Genomic DNA, 22,132 nt, shown 5'->3' with positions numbered 1-22,132 from the left:
ACAAAGCATCAAAAGCTAGATAGATGTTGTATTCACTACATTAGGACAAGAATAGCAGCACTGACAATCTGACATCACAACTTTGAGAGATTTCTATCATTTATATTGAGTATATTCTGTAAAAATAATGCATGAAATCAAATGAATCCTATTACAATATGTCCAAATACACTGATTTTTCCTCATATTTTCCTGAGTAATCTCCTGTTTCCTTACCAAGTTATGAAAATGCTATTTTGAAAAAGACTTGAAGCGGACTAGTGGAATCTTACAATAGAAATTGCCATCCAAATCTTAGCAAACTGAAATCACATCAAAACCTTATGTTTATACACTGAGGTTACAAAATAGCAAAGTAAAAGATACTCATTTTCCTGCTGCTGCACTAATGCATATGCTCACAAAGTCAAAATTTGAGTACCAAAAGTTAGAGTTCTCTAACTTTGGCATTGCATAAATACTGTTCTCTTTGTCTTTCAAACAATGACGGTAATTTTTCACTTAATCAAAGGTGCCCCTTTCAAAATATTCTACACTTTGCTTAAATAACAGGTTGCTGACAACAACAAAAAACACATCTAGATGCATCGCTCATATCCACCTGGGGATAGTATGATGAAAGCATTATAATTCTAGATGCACTAGGCCTCACATACAGCCCCAAGTAACACTTGATGCCGATTCAGATGACGAAGGTTTAGGAACCCTATCCCTTGTAAGGTAAACTACTTCACAGGGTTCACCGGCTTTTAGACTCATCTTATTCCATCTTACATGCAGGGATGTGAGTGCAGCAAACTAAAAAAAGAGGAGATTTGCAAAGCGTAGCGAGCAGACTCATACCCAATGGCTGGGGGTCCAGGAACAAAGCCCCTAATGGGGGTCGAGGGGGCAAAGCCCCCCGAAACCAGAGGTTTTTGCATTTTAAAATGTAGAGAAAACACTATTTCATAGGGGTAAGATTATAATTTTACAATGTTTTAAACATTTAATTTTCCATATTATTTACAATATACATAATAGAGTACATAGAGCATCATTTACTAAATTTCTTCACCATTCCATATGATACCAAATCCAGAAACATCTTCTATTATGGTCTACAATAAAAAATGATTAACGTACCTAAAGTTAAGTATTTGATGCTCTAAGTATTTCTCATTTGCTAGTTCTTTACTCCAGTCATTTTTTTTTCAGTACTTTTTTGCTACTAGAAGGTAGTTCATGCATTTCAGATTTCCTTTTCTCCACTTTCTTCATCAGTTTATGTGTGTGCTCCACCCGTGCCTTGTCAGCATCTTCAATTGCTTTCTCCTTAGTTTGTTTCTTTGAAGGACAAGCAGACTTTCTGGGTACAGTTTGTGACATTCCAGACTTGTGTTCCTTTTCCTGTACATATGACTTGTATGCTGATCTCATATTCTTGCAGAGTTTGGGATTTACCTGATCTTTCAGGTAATTTTTTCTTCTGAAATATCTGATTCCTGATTTTCCACTTGCTGTTAACTCATACTTCACTGTTTGTATGGATGAAAATGTTTCAATGTGCAAGTTGGGCCTTTCAGTGTTTAGAACATTCCCCATTATACTGAAAGATGACTCCACCTGTGGTCCATGAAAGCAACTAACCAGTGCCAGTGCCACTCTTGTCATAACTGGATATTTCTCTCGTAATGAACTCCAGAATATGTCTATTCTCTCTTCTGTATTAACAATTTCTTTGTCTGTATTATACTGCCTTGCTTCCTTCTCATATTCATGAGTTTGCACATCTTTCAGAGCAAATGCCACTAATTGTGGTAGCTGGAGTAAGCGCTGGAGTGTGATTGTGTGGCCTCTACATGCTGGATCAATAGCTGAAGCACACCTCAGCAGTTTGTTGTTCACTGGCATCTTTCTCTGTAAGGTTTGACCACATTTCAGATATGCAGTCTTTAGCTTGTTCACTAGTTCACTTGCAGCAGGTCCCTGTAAATTCTCCTTGATGTACCTGACGAGGAACACCGCATTGTCAGGTAGTATGTTCTCCTCACTCACATTTACTTTATGCAAGGCTTGTGTGTTCAAGATTTCAGGTTTAATGAAACATACAAGAAAGTCCTTCAGTAAATCCTGCTGTTTGTCATTGAGTTTGTGGACAAGTGGTGTCACAGACTGAAAATACAGGACATACTTCTTGAGCATAGGAAGAATGGAGGTGTAAATGTGGAGAAGTACTTTGGTTTTACTCGGGGTATGGAACAGCTTCTTCACAATCCTCTTCTTACGGTCTTTTCCAGCCTGGGTCATTGTTTTTGTCTTATTTGACATTTTAGACTGATGTTTACAGATTTCCTTCTTTACTGATTCACTGATTGAATGTTTTTGATACATGCTATCAACAACTGGGAGATAAGTTGAACTGTCTGATCCAGACAAAAAGGGATAGTAAAAAAGTATCAGAGCATCTAGCAATCGAGATGTATCTACACAAACATCGTATACAGAAAGCCACCTATGGGGCACATATCGCTCTGGAATTGTTGCTTTGATGCCCAGTGCATCACAGATGAAACGCAAGACCTCTTTTTGGTCACTGGACCACTTGAAATCAGTATAGATGTCATTGAGAAGTCCCTCGATGTAGTTATCAAATCCATGGCAGAAGGCTTTTGCAGCATTATGTGCGTGGTGGCATGAGTCTCCATCTATGTCAAGCAACTGAGGAGCTTTCTTACTTCTAATGCGTGTTTCAAGTCCACTTTTTGAACCGCGCATGACGGCACAAGAGTCCATCAAAATAGAAACCAAGTTCTCCCATTTAAGGGAATACTTATCAAATAGAGCTACTAAATGATTGTACAGAGTCTCGCTGTTTACGGTCACTACTTTAAAAGATGACAGATGTTTTGTGACTACTTTGTTCTCCTTCTCTGAAAAATAACTGACTAGGACAGTTACAACGCGTTGATTTGTCTCACTTGTGCATTCATCAATATTCAGTGAGAAGTGAGAGGATTTCAAATCCTCAATGAGTTCTTCATGAAATGTTTTTGATAATCCATGGGTCATCTTATACGAAGCTGTAGTTCTGTCCATTGATAAATTTTCGAGCACTTGTTTATCTTTGGCAAGTTCTTGGTTAAGATGAATAAGATCATTCACGATTGAAAATGGCAGGGAATGTTCAGCTGTAAACGCAAGTATGGTTGCTTCTGCATATGCCTGTCTGTCGGGCAATGACACATTTGGCTCAGAGAGTCCACCTTTCAACTGTTGTTCATGCTTATCCAATTGTTTTTTGAACATGGGTGAATTCCATATGTTGATGTAGTAGTCATTGGTTGTTTTTGACCTACAAGACAAACAAAAAAAAAATATATAAATAAATGAATAAATACAAAAAAGGCAAACTCATGAACAAGGTTACATTCATATACATGCACCTGCCCAAGTATCACTGTACTCACCCCAAATTCTTTGAAAATAAGTATGTTCTGTACGAAATAATGCATGACAATATATGCCAACATTTATATGTAGAAATGAACAAATCAAATTCCTGCCCACACACACACACACACACCCATCACATGAAAATTTGGGCAGCATAACACCCCCCTAGGCACTGGCCAGCAAAATCACTGATGCCATTCAAATGACATGATTTGACACATGTAACTTGAATGTACCAGTCTTATTAATAAAACTTTCCAGTATAATTATAAAAATGCATAGGCCTACAGCACAAACAAACAACAACAAAAAACACACACACACACAAGAAAACAATTTGATCAGTTAAAGGATTTTGAGGGGTCCGCGATTCTAATTTCTAAAATACAATTGTAAACTCACCTGGAAGTAAAGTATTTGCTGCTCTCAGTTTCAAAACTTTTTGGTGTGCAACAGAGTCCAAATGATCAGTCAATGAAACTCGTCCACGAGAACCATATTTGCACTCCTTATCACACACTACGCACACGGCGTAGCCAGCTTTTTTTACAAGACGGAAAGAGTGAGAAAGTTTTTGATCTTTGTGCGTGAAGTCCATCCAAGACCATTTCCATGGATTTTTAACCAGTGGATCCCGCTTATCTTCCTCCAATGATTCCGAGTCCAATTTCGTTCCTCGCTCAATAAAATTCCGATCTCGAGTTGCCATGTTGTCTCATATTTCACAGATTTTCTTTGAAAGTAATACATATTTCCAAAAGAGAACGCCGATTCTGATTGAAATATCGTAACAAAAATCAATAGCACACTGCACGAAGACATGTGAATCAATGCAAACACCGTACCGTAGATAGTATAGCGATCGAAATGCACGGTACGCCCGGCGCACGCGGCGCGCTGAGCTAGCAATACTCGATGCAGGCGCTGTACTATCTTTGAAGCAGGCGCGCGCGCGCGCTTTTGCTTTTGTATTAGTCTCGCATTCGCAGACCCTTAAAGTAATAAGTTGTCTTGGGCAAAACGCGGATTTTTTCAATGGAGAAAATAAAAACGCGACGGGGCGATCTAAAAACGCGGAAATTCGCGGAAACGCGGAACTCTCACATCCCTGTACATGTCATTGTAGCCAGAGGGAAGGGGACATCAAGGGGGCTTGTGCCTCCTCCTCCTCTAAACCAAAATCTGCTTTTACTTAATTTAAGTGTGCCCCCTCCCCCGCCCCAAAAAATAATAATCATATGCCACTCCCTCCCATTTTTGGTAAATTTTGAAAATCTTTTCTTTTCTTTGATTTTGCTTGTAAGAGATATTACTGACATATCTTTAACCCCCCCCCCCCCCCCCCCCCCCCAACAGGTAAAATAATTCTGGATCCACCACATATTTTATCTCTCATCTGTCTAGAGGGTAAAAAGCAGACTTGTTTTGCATGGAAAAGTAGAACTTTGCTTACAGGGAGTTTTTGAGGGAACAGAGTTCATGATGCTTGGTGTGAAAAACAATCAATAAATTCATCTGCCAAAGATTGCTTTTTCAATAATGGGTCTTCACGGCCATAACGAAAATCAATTCATTTGCTCAAGTTTTTTTTTACTTGATTGATTTTACAATATATTTCAAAATGTACATGAGGTGCTTTTCCAAACACATATTTTTTTCATCTATCACCTTGAAAGTTGCTGTTTTCCATCAAGATCGATTCCAGGATTTCTCATGACATAACAATAATAGACAAACTGATTTCAATAACTTTTATCAATAAAAAGAAATCTACTATCAATAGCATTTCAACAAAACTGGATAATGCCAATGACCAAAATTGAAAATCTGTGGAATAAATACTGATGTCATATAAAGAGACCACATGTGAAAAATCATGATTAGATATTTTTGAAATATGAAAACTGCAATTATCTCTCAATTCCCGGCTGTAAAATGGTTAGAAGTTCTGCAACTTACACACGTAAAAACATTTATGGAGGATTATATTACATCTTCCAGATTCCAGCAAGGGACATGTCGTTTCCACCACCAGTTCGACCACCTTCCTCTACCACCCACTCGATCTCGCTCTCCCTCTATCCGTCACCTTCACCTCTCCTTCCCTCGATCTTCCTCCGAGCATTTCAAACTCATCACAGATTCAGAGCATGTTCTCAAATGTTTGGGGGTTAGCAATTACTGTAGGCATGTTTGGGGCCGTTAAGGATCGCCCAGACAAGGCAATACATGCTCCCAAATCTGGAGGGTCGACCAATAACAGACGTGATGAGATTGGGAGATATTGCATCCTAGCAAATACAAAATTACACTCTCGACAGTTGTTGTTTATTTTTCCCTTCTCTACATCTCTAAATCTATAGTATTCCCATGTCCTATCTTTGTTTTCTTAACTCTAGAGGAGATTTTTCTTTGCAACAGGAGGGTGCCAGGCCTCATGTTTTTAAAAGTTTCTTTCTATCTATTCTGTTCTTTATTCTGTTGCTTTTACTGTACATCCTCCCAATCAAAAGGATAGTTGTTCTCCACTATCCCCAGATTCTGTTCACATTCCTACATTAAATAAAGGGGAAGTCAACCATGGTATTAAGTCGGTTTTATTACAAGCAGAAACACAAGCGAAACAAATAAGTGACAGTTTGAGCAATATCTGATTAAAATAGAAAAGTTATGATTTTTAAAGTTATCATCACTGAAACACGAATTAGCAACACCTCTTTCTCTCCTTCATTTTTCTTCATACCATCTATTCCTCCCATGATCCCAGCTCTCTGTTTGTCTGTCTGTCTCTGTCTGTCTCTGTCTCTATATCTCTCTTCATATCTACCAATCTCTTTCTCCCTCTTTCTTGCTCTTTCTCCCTCTCTTACTATTTTATTTCATTCTCTCCTTCCACATTCAGTCCATACTCTGAAGTCTCCTCTGCATACCCATCCTCACATCTCCAACTCTCTCTATCGTTACATCTAATTACACAATACCATTACATAGTGGAGTATGTCGGGCGACGAGTGGCTTCCGCAAGATAGATTTTCAATCACACTAATGGGCAGTAGATATTTATAGTCTCAATCTTCTCCAAATTAATCAATACATCAATCGAGATGAACAGATAGCCATAACTCTATTTTCATTTCTCCTTTATTTGTTTCTATCAATTTCTAATGGTCAACAATGAAAGCCTGGGAAGAAATTAAAAGATTTTTTTTTGTTTGGAATGAGTATTGCAAAGAATCTTACACCAAGTGGTACATGTATCTGCAATGGACAAATATTTGACGCACCAAATAAGATATTATTATATAAAACTCATCAAGAATTAAAACTGTGACTGCTAATGCAAGAAATGTAGTATAGATACAATTCTGCATGTGACTCTCATTTTGGGGGGGGGGTAAAAAAGAATCTCTGATGTCAGTAATGATGGTCTGTATATTATCCTTTAAAAACACTTCAATCAGTTTTGATTTTATACATGCTTACCTAAAAAAAATATATATATTTAAGTAAACCACTTAATGATAATGATCCTCATCCAGTTTGAGAAATTGGAAATCAAAACAGCTCATAAATTGTAATAACTTTATAACGACTGGTCATGGAGATCTAGTTGGGATCTGCAATTAGCTGTGTTGGTTTTGATCTCAACTAATAGCAGCTGAAGAGGGAAATGTAGACATCATGTTTTGATTGAAATTTGATTGAATTATCCAGGATATATAAAACCACAAAAACAAGGGTCTGATTCCTGCAATTCATGAGCACTCTGGAAATCCCCACTTTATTCAGAAATTACTTTCCAAAGGTTTTGGTTGTGTTCATAACAATGGTTTCCTGGGTTTCAAGTATGATAGAAGTAGACAAATCATACACTTCAAAAGAAAGCTCCAGTTATATTTCAGTCACAACAGCTGGAGATAATTTTCAAGTATATATGCATAACAGCGTCAAAAACAAAAGCTGTAATTTTAGTAAATTTTACACAAAAAAGTAGTATGAAGTAAACTGCTCATTATCATTCAGTGAATTGCATTTCAGAACTTCATAATATATTTTCCCCTCGTTAAATTGATTCTTTGTACAAGCTATTCATTTCTAAAGAGGGTAAAAATCCTTATGTCATTGCTTAATGATGTTTATGGTTGCTAATTTGGTTCCTGATTCAAAAGTTTAGCATGGCTGCCAAACATACATGCAATGATACATGTATATGTGGATGAGGGAAAGTTATTCTATGGCAGCCACTGCTACACAGTAATTCTCAAGGTAGATTTATACATTTTCAAGCCATTAAGAATCTGAACAAAGTTTTTAAAAGATCTTCCCCCTGAGAAAGGTAATACCTCTTACAATCCTATTTGTAGAATACAAAGTATATTCAAATTCTCTTTGAATTTCATTATTTGGAAAAGTATTTCACCCGTATATATCTCTTCATTCAAATTACTTAATTGCTTCCCAAACTATTCTGGATTCATCATTACCCTTTTCAATGGTTGCAAATGACCGACATTAACTAGCTTTAACGCCTGTACTAATGATTTACGTGTCCCTCATATTGGCAAGGTAATTAGGGAACACCCTCTATTTGGTAGATTAAGAAAATGAGGGACATTTACACCCAATCCTTCAGACATACTCTAAATATAGACTCCTTATTAACCTTTTCAGTTATTAATCTCACAAACGAATCTTATTTTTGGATGTACAATGCTGTTCTGGTTAAAATGTTTACATGGTGACATTTTTGTTCGAAGGTCCAGTCCTATAACTGTAGACCTAATGATGTAAAATAATAATAAACAAAAAATGATGTATGATAATAAAAGATGATCCTCAGAAACTGAGGGTCATATTTACACCCAATCCTTCAGACATACTCTTAATATAGACTCCTTATTAACCTTTTCTAATTTAACTGTATGATTAATCTCACAAACAAATCTTATTTTTGGATGTACAATGCTGTTCTGGTTAAAATTTTACATGGTGAAATTTTGTTTGAAGGTCCAGTCCTATAGGGCTAATGATGTATAATAATAATAATAGATGATCCTTAGAAACCGAGTGTCATTAACATCTGATCCCTTGGACTCTAATTATAGTCATCCTATTTAAACTCATTTTAATATGACTGGATTATTATTCTCATGAATAATTCTAATTTTCAGAAGGACAACGTTGATCTGGCACCAACTTCACATGGTGAAAATCTTTTCTAAAGGATCCATCCTGTAATGCAATAATTATAACAATTTATCTACCACAATTGTTTTGATTTCCCTTTTTGTTTGCGATGTAGGGCATATCCTGTTTAGAAGTCAGGATTACTTAAAGTCTGTATAGTCTTATATTTTGTTTCAAATCAAAGTCTAACTGCCCTCTGATATAAAACTGTAGATCTCAATTCATCTACACTATTACAAGCAAAGCCACAAAAAGGTCACCCTGTACAGGATATCTGAGTTTACCATTGCACATAATGTGCCTGTTGAGAGCCAGATTGGCATTAAGTCTATGTACAAGTACGAATGAACGCCCTTATGGCCCTCAGATGACTGATTTAATAATTGGAAACTTAGAGTGAAAGTTGACCTGTGGCAGCCATGATTGTCATTGTTTCCTTGATTCTACTTTGGGATAATTATAGTCATTGGACAGTGTCAGAGTAATAAGGAAATAAGTGTAATCCAGTGCATTGCTTGGAAGTAGATAACTTCTAAACATTGATTTACTTGAAATTTTCCTTGTTAAAGGATTCGACTGGAGGTACAAATATAAAGTAGGAAACCGTGGTGATGGAGATAGAACTAGTCATCAAATTATTTTCACCACTATCTGTTTATTTTCCTTCTTCAAATAAAATCCACAAATATATATATCAGCCCTTCACGAATGGGTGGAGGGTGGGGGGGGGGGGGGCTAACTATTTATGAAACCAAATGAAAGAAATGTGATAAAAGGATAAATTGGACTTTCAACACATTATGCTTGAATGGAGAAGCTTATATATACATGTACTCTCAGTATATCGAACCAGAAGGAAAATAACCCTGAAAACTTCTTTTTTTTTGTGTGTGTAAAAATTATCAATTGTTTTATGCAGGTAAAGCTGCATCAAATCAAATATGTATCAACAAAACAAATTATGTGAAATCTTTACCATCCTTTTTTATAAGATATCTTTTGAAATCTTGGGTCTGCAATATAAAGGTTAACAAATTGAAAACTCAAAAGAAGAAAAAAAAAGAATTTTCCAAGTAGCAAAACATAGAATCTAGAGACAGGATACATCTGCTTCTAAACATTTCTAGGTCAAAAGACTCCAGTTTCTTTCCTGAGAAACATCTACTTCATCCAAAGCAAAGATAATACCAGGGCAATTTTAACGATTGCTATGTTCCAAGGGACATCTATAGTAGATTAGGACCTATTCCCACTAAGCACAATGGCGTGAGCTTACACGCTGGTGCACTACTACTGTACAATGCTAAACATAATCCATGTACCTGTATCATTATAGAAAACACAGCTAAAAGATTACATGGCAATGTGAATCTGTCTTTGGTAAAATGTCAAGTTGCCTCTTACTGCCATGTTTTTCTTGAGGGTGCATACAGGTCTGCTACACAAGATGAAAGAGGAATCAATGATTTCTAATGTTACCCAGGATATCTAGACTAATCCGGAATCATGCCTGGCATGGGATAGTGATTACGAGATAGCAGCATTAAGGAGCATCTTCATCAAAACAGGTTCTTCTTTCTGAGATATTCAAAATAAGTCTTAAAAAGCAGTGTTTGTCTCAAAAGCAAATTATCAGGTTGGAGAAAAAATGTGGAGTACTGGTGCAATGAGTATAGTTATTTGATTTGGTAAAGAAATATGGTTCATTTTTTAAGTTGTTGTTGTTGTTGTTGTTGTTGTGTTTTTGTTTTTTGTTTTGTGGGGGGGGGGTCAATCAAGTATTGTTGTTATCAGCCTCAACTATGCATGTTGGCTTTTTCAAATTGTACACATTTTTTCATAACACACACAAAAAAAAAATACATTCAAAGAGGCTACTCTCATATGGTGAGAAAAAAAAGGAAATATTTTTTAAATCATCCATGTTCTAAGGTTTTTGAATGCCCATGAATCTCTGTCACTATCAATAACACAAAATGGTAACACATCTATCACTATGGTAATTCTTTCCTTCGTGTTTTCAATTAGCCTCTTGAGATTTGAGAAGATATGATGGATATGCCATCTGGTACATATTCATCATTTTTACACATTCATTAGTTATTTGCTTCCAGACTCATCCATCAAAACCATAACAAGGCATTTGAAGAAAACAAACATTTTTGTTGGGTAATACAAATCTTCATCTATCAGGATGTCATGATAAAATTATTTTTCAACCAAAATAATTTAAAGGTATTTTTTTAAAACAATTCGTCCTTGTTTACACGAAGTGACGGTAGTGAGGAAAATTGTAACGCAAAGTCAATGCAATTATTTTTTACTACCGTCACTTCCTGAAAACAGCGACGAATTACTATAAAAAAAACTCTCTCTACTCTTTCTTTCTTCCCTCTCACCTCTCTTCCCTATCCCTCTCCTCTCATCTTCCATCTTCTCTCCTATCCCTTCCTCTTTATCTCTCTTCATCCTTTTCGCTGTCTACTCTCTTTCTCACCATTCTCTCCTCTGCTCTTATCTCCCCCTTCCTCTCTCTCTCTCTCTCTCTCTCTCTCTCTCTCTCTCTCTCTCTCTCTCTCTCCACCTCTCTCCAATAGTCCTGCCTACCAGCATGTTTATCTATTGCATAGATACCTCTAGGGTATGTGGGCTTCTATTCCAAATGATTGTCATTCCAAATTCATGTCCTGCATCGTCCATCTATCAAAACCAAATTAATTATGTAAATCCCGAGCACTGGGCAAATTAATTACAATTTTCCATCAGTATTCCGGGAGTATGTCTGTCTTGCTTCATCCCTCAGGAAAAGAGTGACCCAAATTACATTCCTACGTATCACAACATACATCATGGTGGTACCTTAACTAACTAAATAAACATTGCAACTACTGTGTAGACTACTGTGCCGAGGGTTTTATACTTTTTCTATTTTCAAGTGTAATAAGACAATGTACATGATTCTCACTGTTTCTGAATTGTGTCCAAAAAATGTTACTATACTAAACCAGTTTGTCTTTATTTCTGTCACATATGAATAAATAACAGAATCATAAAGACTTTCAAGAAACCAAACCGAGGTAATTTCAACAGCCTTGTGCATCATCCATAAAAGATTTCTCCAGGCAATACAGTAGGGAATTAAAATAGAAAATAAATAGTCTATATGTTTAAAAAAGGTCAAACGCATGATTCAAGAAAAAGAAACCCAAATTTCCTTTGACCAATTACTATCTAGAATCTGGGTCAGTTAGTTTTGCAATGACTGGAGGCTATATAGTAGAAATTGGGTATAAATTGGTCTTGACCTGGTGGATATATAAGGGGAGTGCAATGCTGGAAATGAAATGAGGTTAAATAATGGTCGCTAACTTTACTCTCTAATGCAATAGTTTAAGCCCCCTGAATAGTAATTGAACACAAGTAAACAGTGATATCATACAGGATTCTTTGACCTGTTGCTATATTACGTCTATGTACAAACTTAGGCATGATTGCATGAATATTTTCAGAGTAAAGTTCTCCATGAAAAGGTAAAAATATGATATATATTTAAATAGATAGCATGATTCATCTCTTTGATACCTGAGGATAAAACCAGTATCAACGTTCAAACAAAATTAAAAATAATCAAGGAACAGAGAGAATGGATTAGGGAGGGAAGTCCAGGTCACATATTATCAAATTCATCAAGAAAAAAAATGATCCTTTTTGCAACACTACATTTTGCTACAAAACATTTTAATATTTGATGACATTATTTACGTAAGCAGTTACTAATTAATCATCTCTTAAGAGCCAGAAGGGTATTAAATCAGTCATAAAGTACATGAGGTAACACCCTCCTGGCTCGAGACGGATGATATATACCATAAAAAAGGTCATTTGTTTTGCTTTTCTTGTCTGAACAGAAGCTTTGTTGAATGTTTTTCTTTGGTTTGTGGACATTATCTATTATCAATTTCCAGCCATGTCATGAGCATTCAAGTATATCTACTTTCTACCATCTTGTCTGTCTTCTCTATTAAACCCTTCCCAACCCATGAGACACCAATGACACATACAAAACAGCAAGGGACATGGCTAATGGATAAACTTTTCCCCTACTTTGTTCCGCTTCTCCAATAACGTCCTTTCTGCTTGCTTGCAGCCTGGAAATTACGTAAAAATGACTGATGACTCCCATTACAAATTCAAATTGCCGCTAGCTTTTGGACTGTCACCAAACATTCATGTCACACCGAAAAGCCAAATGTAGAGTAAAAAGAGTTTGCCAAAGCAATTGACATTTCAAATGCTATTAAGGAAGCAGCATATGCACTGGTGAATGGGTCATAATGAGGGTTTTTGGACAGCAATTTATCTGTCTCGATTCGGTTTGGTTTTCCTCCGGAGGGGGGGGGATGAATTCGGATGGAATGGCTGATAATATAACTTAATGCCCCCCCCCCTCCTCCTCCTTCCCATTGACTCATCTTTAACTGGGGGAGGAGAGACGGGGGAGGAAAAAGAAGTAGAAAAGTAGGTTCTTTCCACTATTTTTTCTGAATAATGTAGGTTGCGTCGCTTAGATTCTTATCTAAAAAGCAATTTCGGTCTCTCATTTGCTCGCTCTCTCTGTGTGTGTGTCTCTCTCTCTCTCTCTTTCTCTCACTAATTGTTGGTTACATTATCAGATGTCAATAGGTCCCCAAACTTTCAAAAGTATCTTTGCTGCACAATAATATCGATGAAAATGAGCTTTTGCTGACATTTTTTTCCCTAGCAAATAAGGAACAGTTTAGGGGTAATTTTAACAGAGCATTCTGCGTTCAGAGTTTGTGTATAATATCACACAATTGATCACAAAAAGACAAAATCTACCCCTGACATTCAAACTAGCCCCTTTCCTCTTGAACCTACATGCGTAAGTAGAGGTATACCTGTATGTCTATCCCATAGAGCAAAAACAAATTATGGCATTACATCCATATCAGGTCAATTTCAATATACATGTCTTACACACGGGGTATGACAAACACCCTCCCACCGCGTTCCATTCAAAATTTTCCCTTTCTATATGCCCCAAGGTAGAAAATATAGTCATGAATCACTGGCCCCAGAAATAGACATCCGTCTGGAGCCATGCAGGCAGGTTTTTTTTTTTCCAGGACGTGATCACGGATTACCGAACCATACAACAGAATAACGAAGATATAATTAGTGGAAGTAATGTCCTTCCTCTTCGGCCTCATCTCACTAGAGATATACCATTGTTGAAAAGGGAGTTTAATTAAAGCTTTTCAAGTTTACTTACAAGCATACACATGCTTCCTTAGCAGTCAGGTAAAAACAAACAAACCAACATACAAATATGAGGTGAATAATCAAAAGTGAGAATCAATATTCTAGAGGGGTATTGTACTTACATGCAGATTTTTTAAGAAAAAAAAGCAAAAAATCATGCATTGAGAAAAATACACTTCTATTGCTAAATTCATGATGTAATTGCTTTTTCTTGGAGAGGCTCCAAGAAATATTTTGTAAGCTTTCGTTACAATTTACATGTACATGCATGCAATATGTTATCTTTATTAATATCTAGGGTAATAACTAATACAGTCATCAACACTGACAGATTTTCATTTTTCAACACCAAGACAAAAATACATTCATGGGTCATTTTCACCCAAATGAGTGTGAAGGATAAATATGAAGAGGAAAAACAGCAGATTCATGGCAAATTTCATCACTTTCTAAAGGTCTTAGACCAGAGGGACCAATATATCTATTTTGTGTGGGCGACAGGAAAACACCCTTTATAGCATGTTATTGTAATTCATAAATTGATGCATTTCAGATTTCCCTGAGATGTTGATATCTTAAGGAAGTGATTAAGCCACTAAAATACTTGGAAAAAAGGTGAAAGGTACTCCTCTTTAAATTTTGAAATGTGACTTTGACAATCATATCATTTGCTTCATGTGAATCAGGGAATATAAACCCAAAGAAAATGTCACAATAAATCTGTCAGTCTCTGTATCTAAATTTCTAGTTAATCTCAAGTTTTCACAAACTCTCTCTTGACCTCCCTTTTCAATATCTTACAAATGAGCATATAATTTGTAAAATTTCATAACTCCATAAAACAGCATTAGACATGTCAAGGTGTTTGTAAATAAATTACACACACGATTAAAACCTCAAAGGGCTACACAAGGATATCCTAAGTGATAGGATGAAAAGGTTACACAGACGATACAAGGACGGTACAATATGCTGGATCGATGTTCATTCAACATTTAGCCCCAACACCCTAGGGCAAGAGGGTCGTCAGAGCATACTACCCTCAGAGCAAAAAGGCACTATCTTTCTGTTTAATGACTACAGAATTTCCATATTATATTACTTCAGGCTGGTTACAGCTTCAGGGTGTCAAGCTAATAGCTCATGCTCTTCAAAGATGTAATATCTTCCTCCTACAAAGGGGGTTCATTCCTATGCAATTATTCTGCTTTTTTCTTTCTCTTTTTTTTGTTTTCTCTCTCTCTCTCTCTCTCCTTGTTTATCCTAAAGTTTCTATGTAGGGTGTAAAGTAAGTGGAGGATGAATGACTACAATACACAAGTAAAGTTATCTGTATTTGATCTAAGCATCAATATTTTTTGAATGTTGCCTGAATAGATAGGCTCCTATTATCGATAATTTTAAATAAAAATTGTACATGTAAAATCATAATGGAGGATTAATTCTTCCGTTTCTTTTATATTCCGAGTTCATTATGAATAATGCTGTAGAGCACCTTTAATGTGTCATATATTTGATCGATATTCTTCCGGTCCCTGAAGTAATAGCAAACATCAATCTTAATTACTCCAATGTCAACCCTGCACAATCGATCCAATAAATAACAATGGCCTAATAATTACTTCCACGTACTGACCAAGTAGATCCGACGATCAATAATTTAACATATTATTAATCATGGTTATTGACTGGTTGATCTATATGCAGCAGTTTAAACATATACATGAATCTGCAGGTGCAAATGGTGTATCAGTATCCTAAGCGGCTTCAGGCATTATTTTATTATATGTATAATATACAAATCCAGGTACTGAAATTGCCTATGGAGGCTGACACTGTAGATGCGTAATATGAAAGCTGCAACTTAAATATCTTTGATATTTATAGAAACCGTTTAAAGGTCAACCTTGCCTAAAAAAATAATGTAATAAAAAAAAATCACATCTAAAGTGACTCCAAAAAATCATCCTCATTTTCATTAACAATATGAATATTACTTTTACCATAATTATAATTACTAATATCAAAATTTACTATTTTATCTTCAAGCATCATCATCAACACCATTATCAATCATCATCTTTTTTTAAATATCACCATCATAAACAACGTCTTCCATTACCATCAACATCGCCATCATCAACTATCAACTTCATCACATTCATCATCTCATCATTATAATCATCAGCAATATTACATTTAATATTACAATTGTTTAATGGAATGACATGAACTGTCATTATTCAATAAATACCACAAAATGTGATGCCTTTTCTGTTTCCTGACAGTTGATACCGAGAGGTTGTACATAGTATCAGCATTGGTCCTGGAGGTCCTAATACCATCAACATCACCATCGTCAACCATCAGCTTCATCACATTCATCATCATCATCATTATAATCATCAGCTTCATCACATTCATCATCATCATAATTATAATCATCAGTTCATCATTTTCATCATCATCATCATCATTTTGTTGAATGGAATGACACAAACAGTCATTATTTCATGAATACCCTATCACAAAATGTGATGCCTTTTCTGTTTCCTGACAGTTGTTACCGAGAGATTGTACATACCATATCAGCATTGGTTCTGGAGGTCCTGGCTCCCGGTAACATGGCCATGATGTTGGGCGTGGCAGTCTCCTGGTAGAACTCCCTCGCCTCCATCTCCTTCTTCTCCTTGTGGGAGGAGCCCATCTTCCTCAGGGAGAACATGGCGGAGAAGTTCATTGGAAATGTCTCTCCTTGAAAACTTTTTATGGACTGGAATAGTTCCTTTTCCACACTGAACGTGATGTTATGCAGATGATACAATGTCCTTCATACTGACATTTAGATTGTGGTGTGAAAAGTTTGTCTAATATATCTCTGCAGTTGAAACTCCTTCATGTGTACAGTGTCTTATGTTCTCAAAACTCACAATCAAGATGATAAGTTGTTCTTGTAGTAAGAATAAGAGCATTGTCCATCACGGTTTGAACGTGCTTCTTACGAAACTTGTCACTTGAAGCATGATACTGAAAGTTTAGAAGGATGCTAAATATATATTCACAGCAGTATTTGTCCTTCAATAAGTAACTTGATCAAATAAAATCGTCAAATCTGGCTGAGAAACGAGCACCATTCTTGAAGCTTTGGTGATATCCTGGTAAGACAGTTTATTTCTTCTGCAACAACTCAGCAGGAAATCAGGCTAAAAAAGCTAGAGTTCCACCTATTTCTCTCAAATTAAGTTCACCAATTTGACAGCTTTGAAATGCTGAGGCATTACATTTATAAAGTTTTAATTTGATCGCATCAATTGAAATCTGGAAGATGTATAATGTTCACTTGAAGTTTTTCCAATCTGGTGACAAAAGAAGTGAAAGCAAAATCAGTATAATTCATCTCAACGCAATTGAGATTCATACTGATGAAACATTTGGAAGATGTGATGATTATATTCAACTACTTCCTCTTTCAAATCATTAAGGAAGAATTATTCTGCAATAATTCCGCCCACTATGATGAAGCAGATCATTATCTCTAATTAGAATATTGTAAGTTGATGTACAATCTTCAAGGAGGAAGTACTTTAAATATTACTCACATTTTCTTACAAATGTCAATATTTTTCCCCACAAGTATTGTTTGCTAGACAACTGGAAGGAAAGCAGCTCTTGAACAAGACAGAGAGACTGATGGAATTTCTCATGAACAAACAATTACAGACTGATGTATGCTTTGTCTAATGGTGATATAAATGAATTATTCAAACTATCGGCACCAACCATCATATGAATTTCTCATCATTGATGGATTAAACCTAGAAAAACAACAGCGATTGGAGAATACTCAACATCAAGTTTCCTTTGAAAACAAATTAGCAAAACCTGCATTAGTAGTCTGACTGTTCTACATGTCATACATGTAAATGGTCATCTTCTTGAAGAAGAAAAAACAGTCACAACCAATATGCTGACTCCAACAACAGAAACTCAAAACACATCAAAGCAGAATTTAGTCTTGATAAAAGAGTAAATTAAATGCTACCCTAGATACTTGAAGTTGCAATGAAAACTATCTAATAAATTAACAATTCTTATCATGATACAATCGTGAGACCTTGCCTTGAATGAATCATATCTCTCTCTCTCTCTCTCTCTCTCTCTCTCTCTCTCTCTCTCTCTCTCTCTCTCTCTCTCTCTCTCTCTCTCAAGGGAATCCAAAACAAATCAGATAGCTGTAGGATTACAAATAACTCATATGCCAGCATAAACGGTACGAAGCTTTGAAGAATCAATGGAACAGCAAAGCAAATAGCAGAAAAAGAAATAAAATGAGAGACATTACTTGTATTTTTTCCTCCAAAACTATGTCACAAGTTCAAACCAAACTCATGCACCTCTCTCTGTTCAAGGTTCCAAATCCAAGAGAAAAATAAATCCATTTAAAAAGCATCACCACTGCTGTTATCAACTAACAAGACAGCACATCGATAGCTCCTCGACTCCACGGAGTCAAAGTTGTTACATCTTGCATAAGATGCGATCGCTTTTCTCTCACGAGATGGAGGCTAATGTGAAAGGCGACACAACTCGCTGCTGGTGTCGTTCTCTTTCTGGAGGAGGACCGTGGCATGGTAAGGACGGTCACCGATGCATAATTGTTTGAAATGTCAGGGGCAGGCTTGATTATGCTAACGATTATCTTAACACATTCAAGCTGCTGGAGAAGACAATATATCCCCGACTGGATGGAACAAAAGGCTGTTTAACTTCAAAGAGATACATGATGAATGTTTCATCAAATTTTATTTTAAGTGGCTTCAGTTGATCAAAAAAGACTTTTAAAAAATGAAATATACAGCTTCAAATATTATCATAAATGCTTCTATACCGGTAAGTGAATATCACTTTTAAAAAGATCAAGTGCATTTACCTCGTGTTTTCTTATAAAATAATGCCAGAATATGCCACCTTTGCAATACAATCTTTTATCGAAGTTCGATTTATCTAGTTACAGAATAATGCTATAAAACAATTCATTATATCAAATGCAAACTGAGCCATAGAAGAATACTGCTTAAATCCAATTGAATTTTTCTCCTATGTACTGTCCATGTCGCACTGGACATCGGTGCATGCAAAATTGCAGGCTTCTCCAGCACTGCAACTTTCTGAACCCCGAGGCAATGTTTCGTTAAGCGAGAGGAGAATTTGGCAATGTCTCTTGGTTTAACTGTCAAAACAGGTCACGATAGATCAGGTCTCTAATTATTTTCCGAACAATCCCCCGATGATTCCGACTGTCAGGGAGAAGAATTGACAACTATGGCAAGTGATTTGAAGAATGCCAACAGCACAAAGTCTCTACCAGTAAACAATGAATCAAAATATGACAGAGGAATCAACAAATGTTTCCTCATTTTTATCTCAATGACAAAACAATCCCACAGCAGAAATGATGAATAACACTGTAAATCCTTGACTAGTGCAAAAAATAGAAGATCTACTCCATTTCTTACCAGAGTTTACATGCTTCTTTCCCTGAAGAGCCCTGCAAAGTACTGCTGCAAACAGACAGTCAGTCAGGGCTGAGTAATATCTGAATAATCCGACGTCCAGCATGGTATTAAGGTCTGACATGAATTTACATTTCAAGCTCTGATCGCTGACCAATGGTACTCGGCCATGGCTACTAGCGCTGGCTTTCTAAACCTCACCACAGCAGAACAAAACCCATCCAATGATTGAAACTAGAGCTCTCGCTGCATCCTGCCTCCACGACTAACGTCACCAGAGGATGAACATTTCTGATCGAAGCGCCCAAAGACGACAAAGATGTATTCCTAGCAACGACAGAATCAAACAATTCAACCTCTAAGTCCTTCAGGCAATGTTGAATTTCAGGAGTTTACAAATTCTCCCCAAATCACACAAAACAAATTCCTGTCGCCTGGAATTGAAAATATCTAGAATTTCATACTAAAACCTCTTTCTTATTTAGGGATAGAAGGAATCTGGATTAAGTTCGAACTTTTACAATTCTCTTCGGCAGTGAGCATGAAAATGGTATAAGTTGTCTTGCAAGAAAAGATTCTAACTGACATGGATCTAAATGAACTCTGTCGATGGTTAAGTTTGTCTGGTTTTGAGTTGCAGTTTTTATTAGATTAATTCTCCAAGCTCGGTGCTTCTGCAAAGCTCGGTATCCGTAAGCGCGCTGTAGAGTGATTAGTGTCGCAACTTCCTAAAACGAGTTCATCTATGGTCTGTAAAAAAATGCTGTCTTTAAATCTAGCAACAAACCCTTTACTCTTCTTTCAAATGCACACTTATGAATTAAATCTGGCAAAAATGCTCTAATTACATAAATAATACATTTTGAGCCTTTTCTATTCTGCATAGTTTACTTTTATTTGAAATTGAGAAAAGAAAGTAGAAGAGGTAGATGAAATATGACCAATATGATTGGGAGGAAAATCAGAAAACAGATATAATCATGTTCAGTTCAGTTCAGTTCAGTTCAGTTTATTTTATTTTTGCACGGCACCAACTTCAGCCAAAGGCTGTTCTTCTGTTGGTCCGTGCTAACAAGGTGAAGAAAAATATACTTTCTCATGTATTTTCGACTTGGTTCTTCTTAAAATCAGTAAAGAAGTATAAATATGTGGTCAGAGGTATTTTCTGAAAACCTGAATCATTCCTTTATATAGTGTACAGCTCTAACTTGACAATTCCCCATCCTATGAAGAAAAAAATGAAAGAAGAAAGTTAAATGGAATCTGAGAGAGAGAGAGAGGGAGAGAGAGAAGAAAGAAAACACATTTTCTGTGTTAAAAATTCAGAGAAGATTGTCACATAGAACATGAAGTGTACTAGAAGTGGAATACAAGCAGGAGTACATACTTCAAATCTACATCAAATTGAGATTCTAGCCGGGCGATAAACGTGGAAATAACCAAAAGATTATGCTGTATTTCCGGCAGCACTTTAAGGATAGACTTGAACTTTGGCTTGAGAAGAGCAAGGGGGTTTGAGAAAGGACCATCATGTGGTTTGTTTTTTGCAAAAGCTTATGTTTAGTCGTGAGAAAGAAAGAAAGAGGATATTCCCAAGGGTAGGAAGCCTCTTTTTCGTGGGACTTTATATCTACCTGAAGATGCGAGCAGAGAGAAACACAGGGAGAGAGCGATACACAAACACAAAGGATGGATATATGCAAAGTGGTCATTGTTACCAGAAGTCTTGAATAATTCTGGTAGTTTAAAGCACACGCTTGAAATAACTATTACCTTGCTTAATGGGTAGCTATAGAGAAAATGAGGAATGGTTATGGTAATCAGTGAGGACTGTTATTGTGAGTCTGTAAAAATGCATTTTTGTGCATTTTCATTATAAACATAATAAAACTTTGGTAACGGGCAATTATGACCGATCGTGAAAAGAAAAGTTGCTATGTAAAAAAATATTTAGTGTTAGCTCATCGCATTATGGATTTATGCATTTCATCATTTCTTTCTAGGTATTTCCATTTCCAATAAAGAGAAACAGAGAGAGGGGGGCAAACAAAGACAGAGAGAGACCAAAGTGGGTACAGAAACAGAGACAGGGCAAGAGGGAAAAAAAGAGACAGAGACAGAGAGGAAGGGAAAAGAGACAGATAGTGAGAGGGTAAGAGACACAGAGAAGGAGAAGGAGAGAGAGAGAGAGAGAGAGAGAGAGAGAGGAAGAGAGGGGGAAGAGGGAAAGATAATCAGGAAGGATGTGAAGGATGAAATCCAAAGACGAAAGGAGAAAATCCAGGATGAGTTTCCAGACTGACTCGACAAGATTCACAATCCTTCAACAAGATTCTACCTGGAATAAACATTTCAAGTGCAAGCCCGCTATAATTTCCCTTGTAAGACCCTTCACTGAAGTGTCTTTTGGAGTTTGGTATAGGGGAATTATTGCTCAGATGAGACTGGAAACAAATAGTTGCCTATAATTTTGTTGTAATTCAAATAGACTTCTCTTTTGGAATATCTGTGCGAAGAGAGGGACTCTTTTCACCATACTGTAAGAAACAAATATTTTAGTGAGATGGCATATTGATTAAAAGTAGGTGAGTTTGGAATATGTTGTCATATATACATGTACATGTACCGGTATGCCACATCTCAACCCATATCCACAAGCAAACAAGAAATCTAAAAATCATCATTTTTCTCTCTGAAGGCATAACAAAAATAAG

General features: G+C 36.4%; 1 protein-coding gene across 1 annotated transcript; it reads right to left on the bottom strand.

Moving 5' to 3' along the window:
• Positions 1 to 962: 962 nt before the first annotated feature.
• Positions 963 to 4,555, bottom strand: LOC115919185. The gene is made up of 2 exons (XM_030972318.1): positions 3,838 to 4,555; positions 963 to 3,334 (listed from the first exon to the last, which is right to left on the bottom strand). Exon 2 carries the CDS (start codon positions 3,286 to 3,288, stop codon positions 1,183 to 1,185), a length of 2,106 nt encoding a protein of 701 aa, XP_030828178.1. The 5' UTR covers positions 3,289 to 3,334; positions 3,838 to 4,555; the 3' UTR covers positions 963 to 1,182.
• Positions 4,556 to 22,132: the final 17,577 nt, after the last annotated feature.

Source organism: Strongylocentrotus purpuratus, unplaced genomic scaffold (assembly GCF_000002235.5).
Source record: "Strongylocentrotus purpuratus isolate Spur 01 unplaced genomic scaffold, Spur_5.0 spur5_scaffold_6, whole genome shotgun sequence".
In the NCBI taxonomy this organism is placed as follows: Eukaryota; Metazoa; Echinodermata; class Echinoidea; order Camarodonta; family Strongylocentrotidae; genus Strongylocentrotus; species Strongylocentrotus purpuratus.
Note: the sequence above shows the minus strand (reverse complement) of the source record. Positions and strands in the feature narration are given on the sequence as shown.

What these genes read in the sequence shown, in the direction of transcription:
- LOC115919185 (XM_030972318.1), bottom strand. Translation starts at nt 3,288, where the DNA reads ATGTTCAAAAAACAATTGGATAAGCATGAACAACAGTTGAAAGGTGGA.